This window comes from Globicephala melas, chromosome 1, assembly GCF_963455315.2.
Source record: "Globicephala melas chromosome 1, mGloMel1.2, whole genome shotgun sequence".
Lineage (NCBI taxonomy): Eukaryota > Metazoa > Chordata > Mammalia > Artiodactyla > Delphinidae > Globicephala > Globicephala melas.
This window is the reverse complement of record NC_083314.1, coordinates 4,071,263-4,088,358: the sequence shown is the minus strand read 5'-3', so window position 1 is coordinate 4,088,358 and position 17,096 is coordinate 4,071,263. Positions and strand designations below refer to the sequence as shown.

Here is a 17,096-nt window from a genome sequence, read left to right as displayed (position 1 = left end):
GCAGACAAGCCTCTCGGCTGGTGAGTGCCGGTCGGCCCTGATTCTTAACCACTGCACCACCAGGGAAGCCCTGTGTTGCTTTTTAAATGTCCCTTAAACATCTGAATTACAGTTATTTCTTCTCTGATTTTTGTAAAGGCTCCTACATATTAAGACCTTTATTTTTAACTTGTCCTATAAAACAATTTAAAAACAACAACAAAGTACATGTTTTTACAAACACATGTAAAGTAATGCAAACTAAACAATTTTCTCGAGGTAACGTAAACCATGAAATGTCTCTTTTATTTACTCCTGTTTATTTTTATTAATGTAATATCTACTGATTTTGGAGTTATTTCTATAAAGTAATAAATGGAAAGCTAATTCCCTCAATTTAAACACAAAATTTTTTTAAGCAAATGATTGCCTGACATTATTATTAGAAATTAAAGCCCGACATATAGGAATATATATAAAATTCTTAAAGTGATTATATGAACATATGTCTTCCTTGAACGTAGTTAATAATGTAGTACTTAGAATCATCTCAAAGTGTTGTATAGTTGTTCAGGATTTTTAAGGTAGTTTCTTCCAGAGGTTTGCAGGAACTTTTTTTTTAAATGTAAGACTAATACTGAGGGAGATCACTAAGATAATTCTTTGTTTTTGATTATGTAATGTCTGACTGTCTGATAGAAAACTTAGAGGCATTTGTTTATGATTCATCATGTCACTGTGTAAATTCATAACCTGATATAAAAAAATTGTTCTCTGTGAAAATTCAAGTACATTTTCTTTGGAGGGAGTCACATTAGAATACAGGAGCAACTTAAGAGATGGTAATAGGGTTGAACAGTCATTAATTAGAGGAAGAGGAAAAACCCTTACCTTTGCTAGACAGTCTCCAACTTTTTAGTTGTTAAATAGCTAAACTTGTTCCATGGCCATTTGTAATATAAAAGTAGTAAGTTGGGCTTCCCTAGTGGCGCAGTGGTTGAGAGTCTGCCTGCCGATGCAGGGGACACGGGTTCGTGCCCCGGTCCGGGAAGATCCCACATACCGTGGAGTGGCTGGGCTCGTGAGCCATGGCCGCTGAGCCTGCGCGTCCGGAGCCTGTGCTCCACAACGGGAGCTTTCTCACAACAGTGAGAGGCCCGCGTACCGCAAAAAAAAAAGCAGTAAGTTATTTGTTGTGATTCTTTTCTCCCCTTGCTTTGCCAAAAGACTATTGCAACTGACTTTCCCCCACTAGTTTAATATGTCTATTTAAATGTATCTTTAGAACAACCAATAGTTACATCAGAGAAAACTCCATCAAATTAAGAATTCGGGCCTATATAAATCTCCCATAACATGTTTACAGTCCACCATTTTTCTAAAAGGATTTGAGATAACTTACAATAAAAGACACGACTTACAGGTATTAAAATAGAACAGAAGTCCACTTCAGGACCAAGGAGAGAAGGGGCATGTAAATATACCTATACAGAGCCGCTGAGGCAGATCTGTGTGTTTCTGTCATGGCTCCACGGGAAACAGTAAGCAAATCGTTTCTCATTTTAAGGAGGAAGTGTACCTGTTCTTCAGAGAAAACAGAGTTTTCTCCTACTAAATTATGATAGGAATATCTCCTGTAAGGGTCTGTGAGTAATATACTGGCATTGTCTTACACAGCAATTATACAATAAATGCCTAAGTGATTTTTGGTAAAAGCCAAAGGCAAGCATTAAAGCATGGTTTGGGAAAGGTGATTTAGCAGCAGGATGAACCAGTGTGCTCCCAGTGTGCAGCCTTCTGGTGGCCTAATTTGATTAAAGGGTACATCATAGATTATCCAAAGTTATAAGGATGTATTGTATTCCTTACCAGGTCTTCTCTAAGTTTTCATCCTCTTAGCAGGTTTGATAGGAGCTGTGTAGCACACGTCTCAATACCGAGTTCAAATTTTTTGAATAGTCCAGTCTTTGGATATTCAGTACACCATTATGTATTCCTTGACAAGGAACTGCAGTGATAGGTTCTATTCTGCTGATTTACTTAACGGAAAGCAAGCAGCAAGTCAGGCTGACACTTTTGATCAAAGCTGAAGCATCTCACCACTCTGCTCACCAGTTGGAAGTCAGACCAGCCTCAGAGTACCTGAATAAAGTACCTGAGATGTTAGTTTCTCTACTCTGGAGGACCACCTGTTATCACCCAGTAACCACCGTTCCCTGTCAGAACCCTGTAACTCGTCTCTCTTGATTGGAACTCAGATATACCTTAACCCACATGACATCACTTTCTAGTGGTAATGATTTAAAATTAAACCATTGAGTGTTACTGGATGATCAGTGTGTGTGGGAAGCTGTATCAGGCATCATCATGAGGGGTCCAGAGCAGAAGGCCAAGCTGGTAAAAGGAAGCAAGCTGTCAGCTGGAGGAGTGTTCCAGTACTGTAGTGGTGGACACTGTGACAGGAACAGTGCGTCTTCTCAGCCAGTAGGACTTGGCTGGTGATTGTTGGGCAGGGGGGCAGAAGTGTGATGAGGGTCTGTACAAATTTCAGATTCTGGCTTCAGAAATGGGAGGCACTGCCCAAGACAGGAAAAACTGGTCTGGGGAGAAAAAGAGTAAGATCTCAGTTCTGAACACGTTTCACATGAGGTGTTAAAGTCCGTGTGGGTAGATGTGTTCAGAGGGCAGTGGTGGGGCGGGTGCATGGATGGGGCCCCTGAGGAGGTCTGGTGACCCTCGGCACGTGGCGGTGGCTGCAGCACAGAAGAAGATGACGCAGGATAAGAAGGCGGAGGGAAAAGGGAAAAGGGATAAGGAAAGCACTTTGGGGCCCACCAACACTGGAGGGATTGTCAGAGGATGACAAACCTTAAACCTACAAAGAAAATTAGAAGGAAAAGTCTGAGAAGCTGGAGGAGAACCAGCAAGGTGTCAGGGAGCCAGGGGAGGAGGGACTCGCAGCCAGGGCACGGGGGGCCGTTAGATGTAGCGTCTGCACACGCCGCCCACCTCGGCCAGGGTGGGGCAATGTGGTGCCGCTGGGGGTGAGGGCCCAAAAAGGTGGCTGCATGGGCTCAGGAACTCGAGGTAGTGAGTGCAGATTCTAGTCACCCTTGAGTTTAGTTTTAGAGCAAATAAATGAGGTGCAGCAGCAGTTAGGAGGAGTTCCGCGGACAGACTTAACTGTACTTACATACTATGGTGAAGGAATCAGCAGATGAGGAGAGACTGACAATTTAGAAGAATAACGGACTCATCATTCACTCATTAAATATTCAGAGCCACCTGGGTCCTAGTTACTGATGTACAAAGTTCAGATTCTGGAAGAGATTCCAGTGACAGAATTGAGAAGAGAAAAAGCACTTCTTCAGATGCTGAAAGAACAGGTGATGTGGCTCAGGTGCAGATGCCAAGGAAGCGTGAGTCTCATAGTCTTGAGACACACGCTCAGTATCACAGAATATTGAGTAGAGTTCCCTGTGCTATACGGTAGGTCCTTGTTGGTTATCCATTTTAATGTCAATCCCAAACTCCCAATTTATCCCTCCCCCCACCATTCCCAACAGTAACCATAAGTTTTCTAAGTCTGTGAATCTGTTTCTGTTTTGTAAATAAGTTCATTTGTATCATTTTTTCTTAGATTCTGCATATAAGCAATATCATATGATATTTGTCTTTTCTCTGACTTACTTCCCTTAGTATGATAATTTCCAGGTCCATCCATGTTGCTGCAGATAGTATCATTTCATTCTTTTTTATGGGTGAGTAATATTACATTGTATATATATGTACCACATCTTCTTTATCCATTGATTTGTCAGTGAACATTTAGGTTGCTTCCACGTCCTGGCTATTGCAAATAATGCTGCAGTGAACATTAGGGTGCATGGATCTTTTTGAATTATGGTTTTCTCCAGATATATGCCCAGGAGTGGGATTTCTGGATCATATGGGAGCTCTATTTTTTGTTTTTTAAAGAACCTCCATAATGTTCTCCATGGTGGCTGCACCAGTTTATATTCCCAGAAACAGTGTAGGAGGGTTCCCTTCTCTCCACACCCTCTCCCACATTTATTGTTTATAGGATTTTTGATGATGACCATTCTGACTAGTGTGAGGTGATATCTCATTTGATTTGCATTTCTCTAATGTTAGTGATGTTGAGCATCCTTTCATGTGCCTCTTGGCCATCTGTGTGTCTTCTTTGGAGATATCTTATGCCCATGTTTTGATAGGGTTGTTCTTTTTGTTTTTTTGCTTTTGACAATGAGCTGCATGAGCTGTTTGTAAATTTTGGAGATTAATCCTTTGTCAGTCGCATTGTTTACAAATATTTTCTCCCATTCTGGGTTTTTTTTTTTTCGTTTTGTTTATGGTTTCCTTTGCTGTGCAAAAGCTTTTGAGTTTAATTAGATCCCATTTGTTTATTTTTGTTTTTATTTCCATTACTCTGGGAGAAGCATCAAAAAAGATATTGCAGCAATTTATGTCAGAGAGTGCTCTATGTTATGCTCTAAGAGTTTTATAGTATTTCGTTTTACATTTAGGTCTTTGATCCATTTTGAGTGTATTTTTCTATGTGGCGTTAGACAATGTTCTAATTTCATTCTTTTACATGTAGCTGTCCAGTTTTCCCAGCACCACTTATTGAAGAGACTATCTTTTCTCCATTGTATATTCTTGCCTCCTTTGTCACAGATTAGGTGACCATAGGTGCATGAGTTTATCTTGAGACTTGACTTTCTGTCCTGTTCCATTGATCTATATTTTGTTTTTGTGCCAGTACCATACTGTTTTGATGACTGTAGCTTTGTAGTATAATCTGAAGTCAGGGAGCCTGATTCCTCCAGCTCCTTTTTCTTTCTCAGGATTGTTTTGGCTATTTGGGGTCTTTTGTGTCTCCATACAAATTTTAAAAATTTTTGTTCTAGTTCTGTGAAAAATGCCATTGGTAATTTGATAGGGATTGGATTGAATCTGTAGATTACCTTGTGTAGCATAGTCATTTTCACAATATTGATTCTTCCAGTCCAAGAACATGATATATCTTTCCATCTGTTTGTGTCATCTTCTATTTCTTTCATCAGCATCTTATAGTTTTCAGAGTACAGGTCTTTTGCCTCCTTAGGTAGGTTTATTCCTAGGTATTTTATTGTTTTTGATGTGCTGGTAAATGGGACTGTTTCCTGGGTTTCTTTTTTGGATCTTTTGTTGTTAGTGTATAGAAATGCAAGAGATTTCTGTGTATTAATTTTGTATTCTGCCACTTTGCTGAATTCATTGATGAGCTCTAGTAGTTTTCTGTTAGCATCTTTAGGATTTTCTATGTAGACTATCATGTCATCTGCAGACAGTGCCAGTTTTACCCCTTCTTTTCCAGTTTGGATTCCTTTTATTTCTTTTTCTGCTCTGATTGCTGTGGTTAAGACTTCCCAAACTATGTTAAATAAAAGAGGTGAGCAAGAGTGGACATCCTTGTCTTGTTCCTGATCTTAGGGGAAATGCTCTCAGCTTCTCTCCATTGAGTATGATATTAGCTGTGGTTTTGCCAAATACGACCTTCATTATGTTGAGGGATGTTCCCTTTATGTCCATTTTCTGGACAGTTTTTATCATAAATGGATGTTGATTTTTACCAAAAGCTTTTCCTGCCTCTATTGAGAGGATCATAGGGTTTTCCTTCTTCAGTTGGTTGATCATGGATTCACATGGATTGATTCACATGGATTGATATGCAGACCTTGAAAGTTCCTTGCATCCCTGGGATACCCCCACTGATCATGGTGTATGATCCTTTTAATGTATTGTTGGAATTGGTTTGCTAGTATTTTGTTGAGGATTTTTGCATCTGTGGTCATCAGTGATACTGGCCTGGAATTTTCTTATTGTGTGATATCTTTGTCTGACTTTGGTATCAGGATGATGATGGCCTCATAGAGTTCGGAAGTATTTCTTCCTCTGCAGATTTTTTGAATAGTGTCAGAAGGATAGGTAGTAACTCTTCTCTAAGTGTTAGATAGAATTCGGTTGTTCAGTTGTGAAGCCATCTGGTCCTGGACTTTTGCTTATTGGGAGTTTTTAAATCACAGTTTCAATTTCAGTACTTGTGATTGGTCTGTTTATATTTTCAATTTCTTCCTGGTTCAGTCTTGGGAGATTATTCCTTGCTAAGAATTTGTCCATTTCTTCTAGGTTGTACATTTTATTGGCATAAAGTTGCTTTTAGTTGTCTTAGAGTCCTTTTTATTTCTGTGGTGTCTGTTGTAACTTCCTTTTCATTTCTAATTTTATTGATTTGAGCCCTCTCCCTTTTTTTCTTGATGAATCTGGCTAAAGGTTTATCAATTTTGTTTATCTTTTCAAAGAACCAGCTTTTTAGTTTCATTGATCTTCGCTATTGTTTTGTTTCTATTTCATTTATTTCTGCTCTGATTTTTATGATTTCTGTCCTACTAACTTTGGGTCTTGTTTGTTCTTTCTCTAGTTGCTTTAGGTGTAAGTTTAGGTGGTTTATTTGAGATTTTTCTTGTTTCCTGAGGTAAGCTTGTATTGCTATAAACTTCCCTCTTAGAACTGCTTTTACCTCATGCTTTCATTTTCATTTGTCATGCTTTCGTTTTCATTTGTCTCTAGGTATTTTTGGATTTCCTCTTTGATTTCTTCAGTGGTTGTTTAGTAGCATAATGTTTAGCCTCCACGTGTTTATGTTTTTTACAGTTTTTTTCTTGTATTTGATTTCTAATCTCATAGCATTGTGTTCTGAAAAGATGTGTGATATGATTTGTTTTCTTAAATTTACTGAGGCTCATTTTGTGGCCCAGTATGTGATCTATCCTGGAGAATGTTCCATGCACACTTGAAAAGAATGTGTATTCTGCTGCTTTTGGATGGAATGCTCTATAAATATCAAGTAACTACATCTGGTCTAATGTGTCATTTAAGGCCCGTGTTTCCTTAGTAATTTTCTGTCTGGAAGATGTGTCCATTGATGAAGATGGAGTATTAAATTCCCCCACTATTATTGTGTTACTATTTCTCCTTTTATGGGTGTTAGTATTTGCCTTATATATTGAGGTGCTCCGATGTTGGGTGCATATATATTTACAATTGTTCTGTCTTCTTCTTGGATTGATCCCCTGATCACTATGTAGTGTCCTTCTTTCTCTTGTAACAGTCTTTATTTTAAAGTTTGTTTTGTCTGATATGAGTACTGCTACTCCAGCTTTCTTTTGATTTCCATTTGCATAGAATACCTTTCTCCATCCCCTCACTTTTCAGTCTGTATGTGTCCCTAGGTCTGACGTGGGTCTCTTGTAGACAGCATATAGAAGGGTCTTGTTTTTGTATCCATTCAGCCAGTCTGTGTCTTTTGGTTGGAGTGTTTAATCTGTTTATTTTCAGGGTAATTATTGACATGTATGTCCTTATTGCCATTTTGTTAATTGTTTTGGGTTTGGTTTTGTAGGTCTTTTTTCTTCCCTTCCTCTTTTGTTCTCTTCTTTTGTAATTTGATGACTAACTTTAGTGTTGTGTTTGGATTCCTTTTTGTTTTTGTGTGTGTATCTATTATAGATTTTTGTTTTGTGGTTACTATGAAGTTTTGATATAGCAGTCTTTATAGAAACAGATTATTTTAAGTTGCTTGTCTTTTAATTTCAAATGCATTTCCAGTATCCTGCATGTGTACCTCCTCATAATTGCTGGTTTTGATGTATTTCTTTGTGGATGATTTCCTACCTTTACTGTATGTTTGCCTTTACTGGTGAGCTTTTCCATTCATAATATTCTTGTTTCTAGTTGTGACCTTTTCTTTTCCGCCTAGAGAAGTTCCTTTAGCATTTGTTGCAAAGCTGGTCTGGTGGTATTGGATTCTCTTAGCTTTTGCTTGTCTAAAAGCTTTTGACTTCTTTGTCAAATCTGAATGAGAGCCTTGCTGGGTAGTAGAGTATTCTTCTTTGTAGGTTCTTCCCTTTCATCAATTTAAATATACCATTGCCACTCCCTTCTGGCCTGCAGAGTTTCTGTTGAAAAATCAGCTGATAACCTTATGGGAGTTCTCTTGTATGTTATTTTTTGCTTTTCCCTTCTTACTTTTAATATTTTTTTCTTTGTCTTTAATTTTTGTCAATTTGATTACTGCGTGTCCTGGCATGTTCCTCCTTGGGTTCATCCTGCCTGGGACTCTGCACTTCCTGGACTTGGGTGACTGTTTCCTTTACCATGTTAGGGAAGTTTTCAGCTAGAAGCTCTTCAGATATTTTCTCAGGTCCTTTCTCTCTCTCTCTTCTCCTTCTGAGACCCCTATAATGCGAATTTTGGTGCATTTAATGTTGTGCCAGAGGTCTCTTAGAGTGTCTTCATTTCTTTTCCTTCTTTTTTCCTTATTCTGTTCTGCAGCAGTGATTTCCACCATTCTGTTTTTCAGGTTACTTATCTGTTCTTCTCCCTCAGTTACTCTGCTGTTGTTTCCTTCTAGCATATTTTTCATTTCAGTTATTGTTCATCTCTGTTTGTTTTTCTTTAGTTCTTCTAGGTCTTTGTTAAACATATCTTGTATCTTCTCAATCTGTGCCTCCATTCTTTTCCAAGATCTCGAATCATCTTTACTCTCATTGCTCTGAATTCTTTTTTGGGTTGATTTCCTATCTCCACTGAGTTTGTCTTCCGGGGTTCTATCTTGTTCCTTTTTCTGGGATATAGTCTACTGCCTTCTCATTTTGTCTTACTTTCTGTGATTGCAGTTTCCATTCTGCAGGCTGCAGCGTTATAGTTCTTCTTGTTTCTGCCGTCTGCCCCCCTAGTGGATGAGGCTATCTAAGAGGATTGTGCAGGCTTCCTGTGGGAGAGACTGTTTCCTGCCTGCTGGTGGGTGGAGCCTGGTCTTTACCCTCTGGTGGGCAGGGCCATGTCAAGGGGTGTGTTTAGCAGGCAGCTGTGGCCTCCGGAAGACTTTTCTGCTGATGGGTGGCGCTGTGGTCCCTCCCTGTTGGTCGTTTGGCCTGAAGCATCCCAGCACTGGAGCCTGTAGGCTATTGGGTGGAGCCAGGTCTTGGTGAGAAAATGGTGGCCTTCAGGAGTGCTCATGCCAATGAGTACTTGGCAGAACTGCCGCTGTCAGTGTCTTTTTCCCCACAGTGAGCCAAAGCCACCCCCCACCTTCACAGGAGACCCTCCAATACCGGCAGGTGGGTCTGGCCCAGACTCATATGAGGTCACTGCTTTTTCCCCGGGTTCTGGTGCTCACGAGACCTTCTGTGTGCCTTCCAAGTGTGGAGTTTGTTTCCCCAGTCCTGTGGAATTCCTGCAACCAAACCCCACTAGCCTTCAAAGCCAGATGCTCTGGGGGTTCCTCCTCCCGTTGCCAGACACCCAGGCTGGGGAGCCTGATGTGGGGCTCAGAACTTTCACTCCTCTGGGAAAACCTCTGTGATATAATTATTTCCAGTTTGTGTCTTGCCCACCTAGCGGGTATGGGATTTGATTTTATTGCGATTGCGCCCCTCCTTCTGCCTTGTTGTAGCGTCTTCCTTGTGTTTGGATGTAGGATATCTTTTTTGGTAGGTTCCAGAACTTTATCGTCAATGGTTGTTCAGCAGTTGTGATTTTGGTGTTTTCATAAGACGAGGTGAGCTTACATCCTTCTACTGTGCCATCTCGTCTCCACCCCCCAGAAAAGTCTTTATGAGAAAATAAACCACGTATCTGAAGGAGATTGAGCCACATAAATGGGGAGGAAAAAGCACATGGTGGGTTGTTCCGGCTCCATCTGCTGAGGGGTTTCTGCTTCGCCTGGTGTCCCTGTGAAGCCTGTCCTTACGATGCTCATCCACCTCTCCATTTCCCTCACTCTTGGTCCCTTCCCTTTCGATTACTTCTGGCTCTCGTCTTCCACCCGGGGAGCCAGAGATCCTGTCTCCTTCAGCTGCAGTCCTCATGGCGGGAGCATGTGAGGGCCAAGCATTTGCCACAGTAGGTTGGAAAGTTCACCCTATTCTGAATTACTGTGCAGGAAAAGTGAGGTTTCTTGACTAGCCTGAAGGGTGCAGCAGTTTCATTCAGTCAAAAAATGGCTATTGCATCTGCTTGTATCTTGGTTAAATAGAATTAATTTTGGTACCACAGGTGTCCTTTCTGCTTCTTTTATCATTTTCATCTCTAAACAAAATTTCTGACAATGAGGTGACGTGTTAGAAAACATTGTCTTTTTAAATATAAGTATCGTTATAGTTTTCCTGCTGTTTTCTATATTGTGTATAACTGGGTGTATTTGTTATTATTTTAATGGGTAAAATGCCAGCCTCTTTCTGATTTAAATCTCTTAGATCACCATAGTAAGATGCCTTGTGTACAGCCATACCCCTTAGAATGTTGAATACTATCCTCTGCACCACTGCAAAGAATAGAAATTGAAATCCTCAGACCCTCTCAGTGGGACTACCATTAACTGTCAGCGTTGTTGAACTTCTAGATGTGAAGTCGTATCATTAAACTTCATTCTGGTAGAATCATACAACCTAGGGGCTAGAGCTAGAAGAATCCTTATAGGTTATCTACTCCAGCCTCCTTTTTGAATAGATGAAGAAATAAACCTTGGGAGACAGTGCCTTACTTCAGGGCACAGGGCTGCAAGTGCCTTGAGCGAGCCCGGCTGCCACAGCCCCGTCCATCTCCTCCCCTCCTCTCCCCTCCCCTGGGGGCCTCCTTCCACACACCTTCTTTCCAGCTGACTTTTCTCACTTCCTCGTGGCACTGTTAACAGACTCAGCCCACAGATTTTATCACCAGCTTCTGTTTCCTCCAGATGAAAAAAAAGTCTTCGTGGTGGATGTTGAGGACTGTGAAGAAATTACAGTGATTTGATAATTTATGTGCTGTTATACTGGCGAGAAAGAGTTAATGCAAGTGTTCAGAATATCTGAATAATTTCAAAGACATACTTAAATACTAAAGAATCTGGTTCTTCCTCTTGATTTGGCTTGTCATCTGGGAAAGACCAGATTACAAAGACGCGTGTTTTCATAAACTATGGCAATAGAATTAAGAATAATTCTATATCCTTCACTCATTGGCTGTAGGATCAGATGGAAGGATATTTTCTTAATTTGTCAAAATGTGTTTTCTGTGATGTATTGGGTTCTCCAAAAAGTGCCTTCAGTTTTTAAGTAAAAGTAAAAGACACAGTTTTCATTTTCACCAACAACTTTATTGAACAACGTATTCACCCTTTTGTTCCACTACCTTCTGCCATTTTTCAGGCAACTTCATAATTCCATCTTCCCAAAACTTTTTATCTTTTTGAGTAAAGAACTGTTCCAGGTGCCTTTTACAGTCTTCTGGGGAATTGAAATTTTTTTCCATTAAGAGAATTTTGTAAAGACAGAAATAAATGGAAATCCGAAGGTGCAACGTCTGGTGAATATGGTGGATGAATCAGAACTTCCCAGCCAAGCTGTAACGGTTTTCGCCTGGTCATCAAAGAAACATGCGGTCTTGCGTCATCCTGATGGAAGATTATGTGTTTTCTCTTGACTAATTCCAGACACTTTCTGTCGAGTGCTGCTTTCAGCTGGTCTAACTGGAAGCAGTACTTGTTGGAATTAATCATTTGATTTTCCAGAAGGAGCTCATAATAGAGGACTCCCTTCCAATCCCACCATATACACAACATCACCTTCTTTGGATAAACACTGGCCTCTGGTGTGGTTGGTGGTGCTTCATTTCACTTGCCCCATGATCTCTTCTATTCCACATTGTTGTATAGTATCCACTTTTCATTGCCCGTCACAATTTGTTTTAAAAATGGTATGTTTTCATTACGTTTAAGTAGAGAATTGCATGTGGAAATACTGTCAAGAAGGTTTTTTTCACTTAACCTATGTGGAACCCAAACATCAAAGCAATTCACATAGCCAAGCTGGTGCAAATGATTTTCAGTGCTTGATTTGGATATTTTGAGTATGTCAGCTATCCTCCCTCATGGTATAACGTTGATTGTTCTCAATTAGTGTCTTGATTTGATCGCTATCAACTTCAACTGGCCTACCCGACCATGGAGCATCGTCCAGCAAGAAATCTCCAGCACCAGACCTCGCAGACCACTTTTGACACGTTCAGTCAGTCACAGATATGCTGAAAATGCTGCTTTTTTCCTTCCATCTTCAATATTAAAATGGCTACACAAAAATTTACCAACTTTGATAAGTCTTTTTTTAAATGCACGCTAATATGACAGGTGTCACATACAATCTAACAAAATTGTTTTGAATAAAGTTAAAGACAACTAAGTGCTACTAGAGCCATCTGACGCAAAAAACCAAATGAACCTTTTGGCCAACCCAATAAGTAAACCTCAGTCCTCTCATCTATAAAATGAGGATATAAATACTACTTCATACAGTTGAGAATTAGAATACTATTTGTTACTTAGTTTGCCTTTATTATTCTTAGTTTGGAGGAGTGCTTTTACTTTAAAACTAATAAAAACTTTATATATATATGCAAATATATAAATTGGTTTATGATAAATGTATGTGATAGCCATTTATCCTAATTTCCTTGTATAAATTTAGATATGTAGTAAGCTATTAAAATTTAAACTTACAATCAAGGCTATTGTAGTAAACTTTAGCTCAAATAAATGTGTAGAGATCTTCAGTTAATTTGGAGACTTAGAGTTTAAAACTTACTGTCTTTCATGACTTCTGTCTTCTGATTAAACTTCTTTGAAAGATCATAAGATCATTGTAAAGCCTCTGATTATGGAGAATGCTCCATGTTTGACATTAACACTCACCAATGAATATGCTTCTTAGATCCTTCCACTAATTGTAAAGTCATTGACAGCGGTCACATATATTTCCAGCCAAATAAACATTTAGCAGAACACTTACCCTGTAAGTCTATAGCTGTTCAAAGTGTGTTCCTTGTTACTGTCTGACCAGAATGGTTTCCTGAAGCAGGTTGTCTTTTCTGTCTTTGCAGCTGCGGCAGTTGGTGAACATGTGCATCAACCCAGACCCAGAAAAGCGACCAGACATCACGTATGTGTACGACGTGGCCAAGAGGATGCATGCCTGCATGGCCAGCAGCTGAGCGCATGGACGGCGTGGAGGATGTAAGCAACCCAAGTTCAAGTATTTCTGTGCAAATCATACCTCCCTGTTCTTGGGTGTTAAGACTAATATTTCAGAGCTAGTGTGCTTTGAATCCTTAACCAGTTTTCATCTAAGCTTCATTTTGTACCAATTTAAGTCACCTTCTTGCAAAACCCCAGTGACTTTGGAATAATCAGATTGCGTGGTAGGAGAGCAAATGGAACATGATGGTTTTTAATGGCTAAAGATTTTTAGAATTATTTTGAGTTTTGTGCTGATAAGTCATGTTCAGATAGACTCTCAGTGCCAAATGTTGGCGGCTCGGCTTGGCCCCATTGGGACAGACGTGCAGCCTGAGGAAGGGATCTGAACATGTGCCTTGTGTGCTGCTCTCCAGTCATTTATGGACATTTGAGATGAACCCAATTGTGAACTTTTGTGCTTATTTTATTTTTAAAAGTTTGAAGCATGTGTTTTAGTTCTTAGCATTGTAGCTTTCAAATAGGATTCTTAAAAGATAAATGTAGACATATGAACTATTTGAGAAGCCTTTAAAACTCTTATAGATTTAAAATAGCTTATACATTCAAAATGCAACTATTAAATGTGAAAAGATTTGGGGATAAAATGTGAGTCAGACACTGAAGAGTTTTCTGCTTTATTTTGTTTTATTTTAATATCTTTGAAATTCTCCTTGCATTAAAATGGTATAAATGAATCCATTTAAAAAGTGGTTAAGGATTTGTTTGGCTGGCGTGGCAGTAATTTTCCAAGTTGCACATTGCCCAAGGCTTTTCTATGTGTTTTTACTGTTCTTTGTACATTTGAAAAATATTCTTCGAATAATCCTGCAGTACTATTTTCAATTTCTTTATAAATTTAAATGCTCTACTCATGATTGTACACTATAGTGTAAGCATATGTTTTTATTCATAGATTTTATTGAAGTTCTGATTGATCCCCTTCAGAAATTTTTTTATTCAAGTTACTTTCCTATTTATATTGTACATGCATTTTATCCACTAATGTTTCAGATTTTCTGACAACATAATAACCTTAAAATAAATATTTGATATACCAACACTTTTCCTGGATTGAAAACATTTTTTTTTTCAATTTTGAAAATTTGGGCCACTGTGTATGCACGGTGCCGTGTCTTGTTAGGAAGAGGGATGTGCATTGTACTGTAGCTGTGAATGTTGATACTGTTTCAATTTATCCGACAAGGTTGTAACTTTAGAATATGTTTAAAGAAATGAAAACTGGCCACTACCACAAACAGAATTTTTATGAGCTAAACGTTTCTATTGAGAAGCTTTTAGGCAAATTACTGTATTCATGCATAAAGATAACAGAGGTGGTAACACTTTGTTTAGTTTAAGGAAATGGGCAGAGTTTAGTAAATGCTGTCATGGAGATGTTTTCCCTGAATGCCTTCATGTTAGTGGTGACCAGCTCCTCCCAGAGTTGTGAAGCCAAAAGCCTGCGTGGCAGTCACTGCCTAAGGACGCCCATGCCACCATGTAACCTTGGGACAATAATCCTGCCAACAGGAAACCCTCATGCTCAGAGAACACCTACCTTTAGCCCATATGACTGCTAGTTTTATTTTTTCCACAGAAGTATTTTTTCTTACAATCAATCATTTGAATACGTCCAAGTCATTTGTAAACTTTAAAAATGTACAAAGGACAAAAGTGTAAACTTTTTTTTCTAAATTTAGTCAGCTACAGTATCTTAATCATTTCTGAATGGAGGGTAATTTTATCCCGGGACAGACACAGGAGAGGTGGTCATTCTGTATGTGAGGGCCGGGCATGCTGTTTCTCCCAGATTCTGGTGACTTTGACCACATTGGACGCCCGCACCCTCCTCTCCAGAGTGACGAAGGGAATTGTTTCTGTTGACCGTTAGTGTCATGTTCATTTTAATGTAATATGATTCATGGAGGTGAAACGTTCTCTAGTTGGAACAGATACACTCCTTTTTCTTGCGATCTTTAAAGATACATGGATCTAAAAATCATCAGCTTAACGCCTCACAGGACTTTTAAGCAGAGATTTAAACTTTTAAGTGAATCTATCTGCTGGAAGGAGATAGTTGGGAAGAACTTATTGATCAGGGAAGTCCATTATTGTTTTCTACATATGGAAACTTTTTGTTTTGGACATTGTATCCTTATCTAAGTGTTCATATTTTTCTTGCAGAAACCACTGCACATAACAAATTTTAATTTTGAACGGGATCATTTCAAAGAATTATGAAGATGATTAATTTTTATAATCACCTATAAAATGTTCTCTTTGTATTTGTTTATAAGTAAATTTTGTATTGATTAAGTAAAACATTTGAGTTGATATGAGGAACAGTAAAATGAAAGGTACATCTGATTCTAACCCTTATTTTAGACTTTGGTACCAGTTCCCCAGGACACAACATGGGGTGACTTTGTTTCATGTGCTGAGGTTTAGGAATGGTGGATGAAGCGTATCCCTGTATAAATAAAGCGTTCAGCAATGTGCAATGATTGTGAATTTAGTAAGACAGGACAGCCACTTCATGACCGCTTACCATTCTACATAGTGTCTATTACACAACACCATTCTTGTATCAATATACACTTCTGGTGTTACTGTTAACATTTGCATATTTATTTTAACCAAAATGTTATTCATATTAAATGTTTTTTCTTTAAAATGAATGTATTATGTTTATAACCCACGAATGCATAATTATCATATGCCTCCTATTTCAGTAGTACTGTAATATGGACTTCTTTTGTGAAGTACTTTTATTTTGTTATGCTACCAATACACATACTAAAAAGACTCTGTTGTTAGCTTTGAAAATTGTATAATATCCTAATATAAATTAAAAATTAAGTACAGTAAAAATTTTTATGTATCTATGATTTTTTTCCTCTAAAGTCTACCATTGTTTATTTCACTTAACACTTTTAATCTACAGAAGCAGTTCTTATTCATTTCCATAACTCTATCATTTTGGAGAAGGCTGAGAATTAAAACAGTTGGGGGTGGTGATAGTGGAGGGCTGACAGACCCTAAGCAGTAGGCTTTTAAATATGCATTAAATGAAGGCACATCTTCACCTGTCCCTGCTCTCTTTGGTACATCATTTAGTGTCTTTGAGTAAGAAAAGTTTCTTAAAATTATAAAAGGTGTCTAAAACTCAGGCAACAGATTCTATTCCTATCACTGTAGTATACCCCTAATAATATTACAGATAGTTGGAATGTTCTTTTCACATAGGAAGTGACAATCGCTACCATGCCTGGAGACTTGGAGGCCGAAAGATCCTAATGGGGTAAAATCTGCCAGGCTGGTAGTAGAGCGAGGGGTATACCTTACACATCAGGATCACATTCCCAGTAGCTTGTGGTGAAGTATAGCTCATTTTATAACCTAGGACAGATAGTAAGGAACCTGCAGCCTCACTGTGTGTGTGCATGTGTGATTGTAAGTAATAGGAAATTTTAGGTTCAAGATACTGTTGGACTATTTGAAATTTTATTTCAAAAGTATGTTTGTTAATTAGAAAAGTCAGTACCAGGCATCTATGTTTACATGGATTATTAGTTGGTGCAGCTATCTTTACCACCAAACTACTGCACTACCGAACTTTAAAATCAAAATGTTGACATACTGACAAAGATTGCTGCCACAAAACCTTACCAGAAAATATCTGTGGAGCTGTTACATTATCTATTTTTAATAACGTGGGTTCCAGATGCAATTAATGAAGAATTAAAACAGGCTCCTCAGATTGTTTTTCAGAGAAATATGGGGATGTTTGTGAAGTTTATTTTAATTGAGGGGTTTCTCTGAGGGAGTTTCTTTCTGGTCTTCTTACACACCCATTTCATTGCTCACTTGGGTCTCTAATTTTAATCCTTAAGAGAGAAAAGTAGAGTAAAAGAGAACCTGAAAGTTAATATTTGTAACCAGGGGTTTTGAGTAAATTATTTTCATTGCGAATATTACAATGCATAGAAAATAATTTTTT

At 38.6% G+C, this 17,096-nt stretch overlaps 1 protein-coding gene across 5 annotated transcripts in view; it reads left to right on the top strand.

Moving 5' to 3' along the window:
• NEK7 (NIMA related kinase 7) overlaps nucleotides 1–15,961 on the top strand; it is a 150,326-nt gene extending 134,365 nt beyond the window's left edge. For 4 of the 5 annotated variants that reach the window (XM_030884080.3, XM_060293940.2, XM_030884079.3 and 1 more), the window contains one exon: nucleotides 12,961–14,189. In XM_030884080.3, the coding sequence (XP_030739940.1) occupies nucleotides 12,961–13,071 (111 nt within the window). In that variant the 3' untranslated portion in view covers nucleotides 13,072–14,189. Of the gene's footprint in view, nucleotides 1–12,960; nucleotides 14,190–15,280 lie in introns of those variants that run through there. The other variant, XM_060293901.2, reaches the window with a different exon arrangement.
• The last annotated feature ends 1,135 nt before the right edge of the window (nucleotides 15,962–17,096 follow it).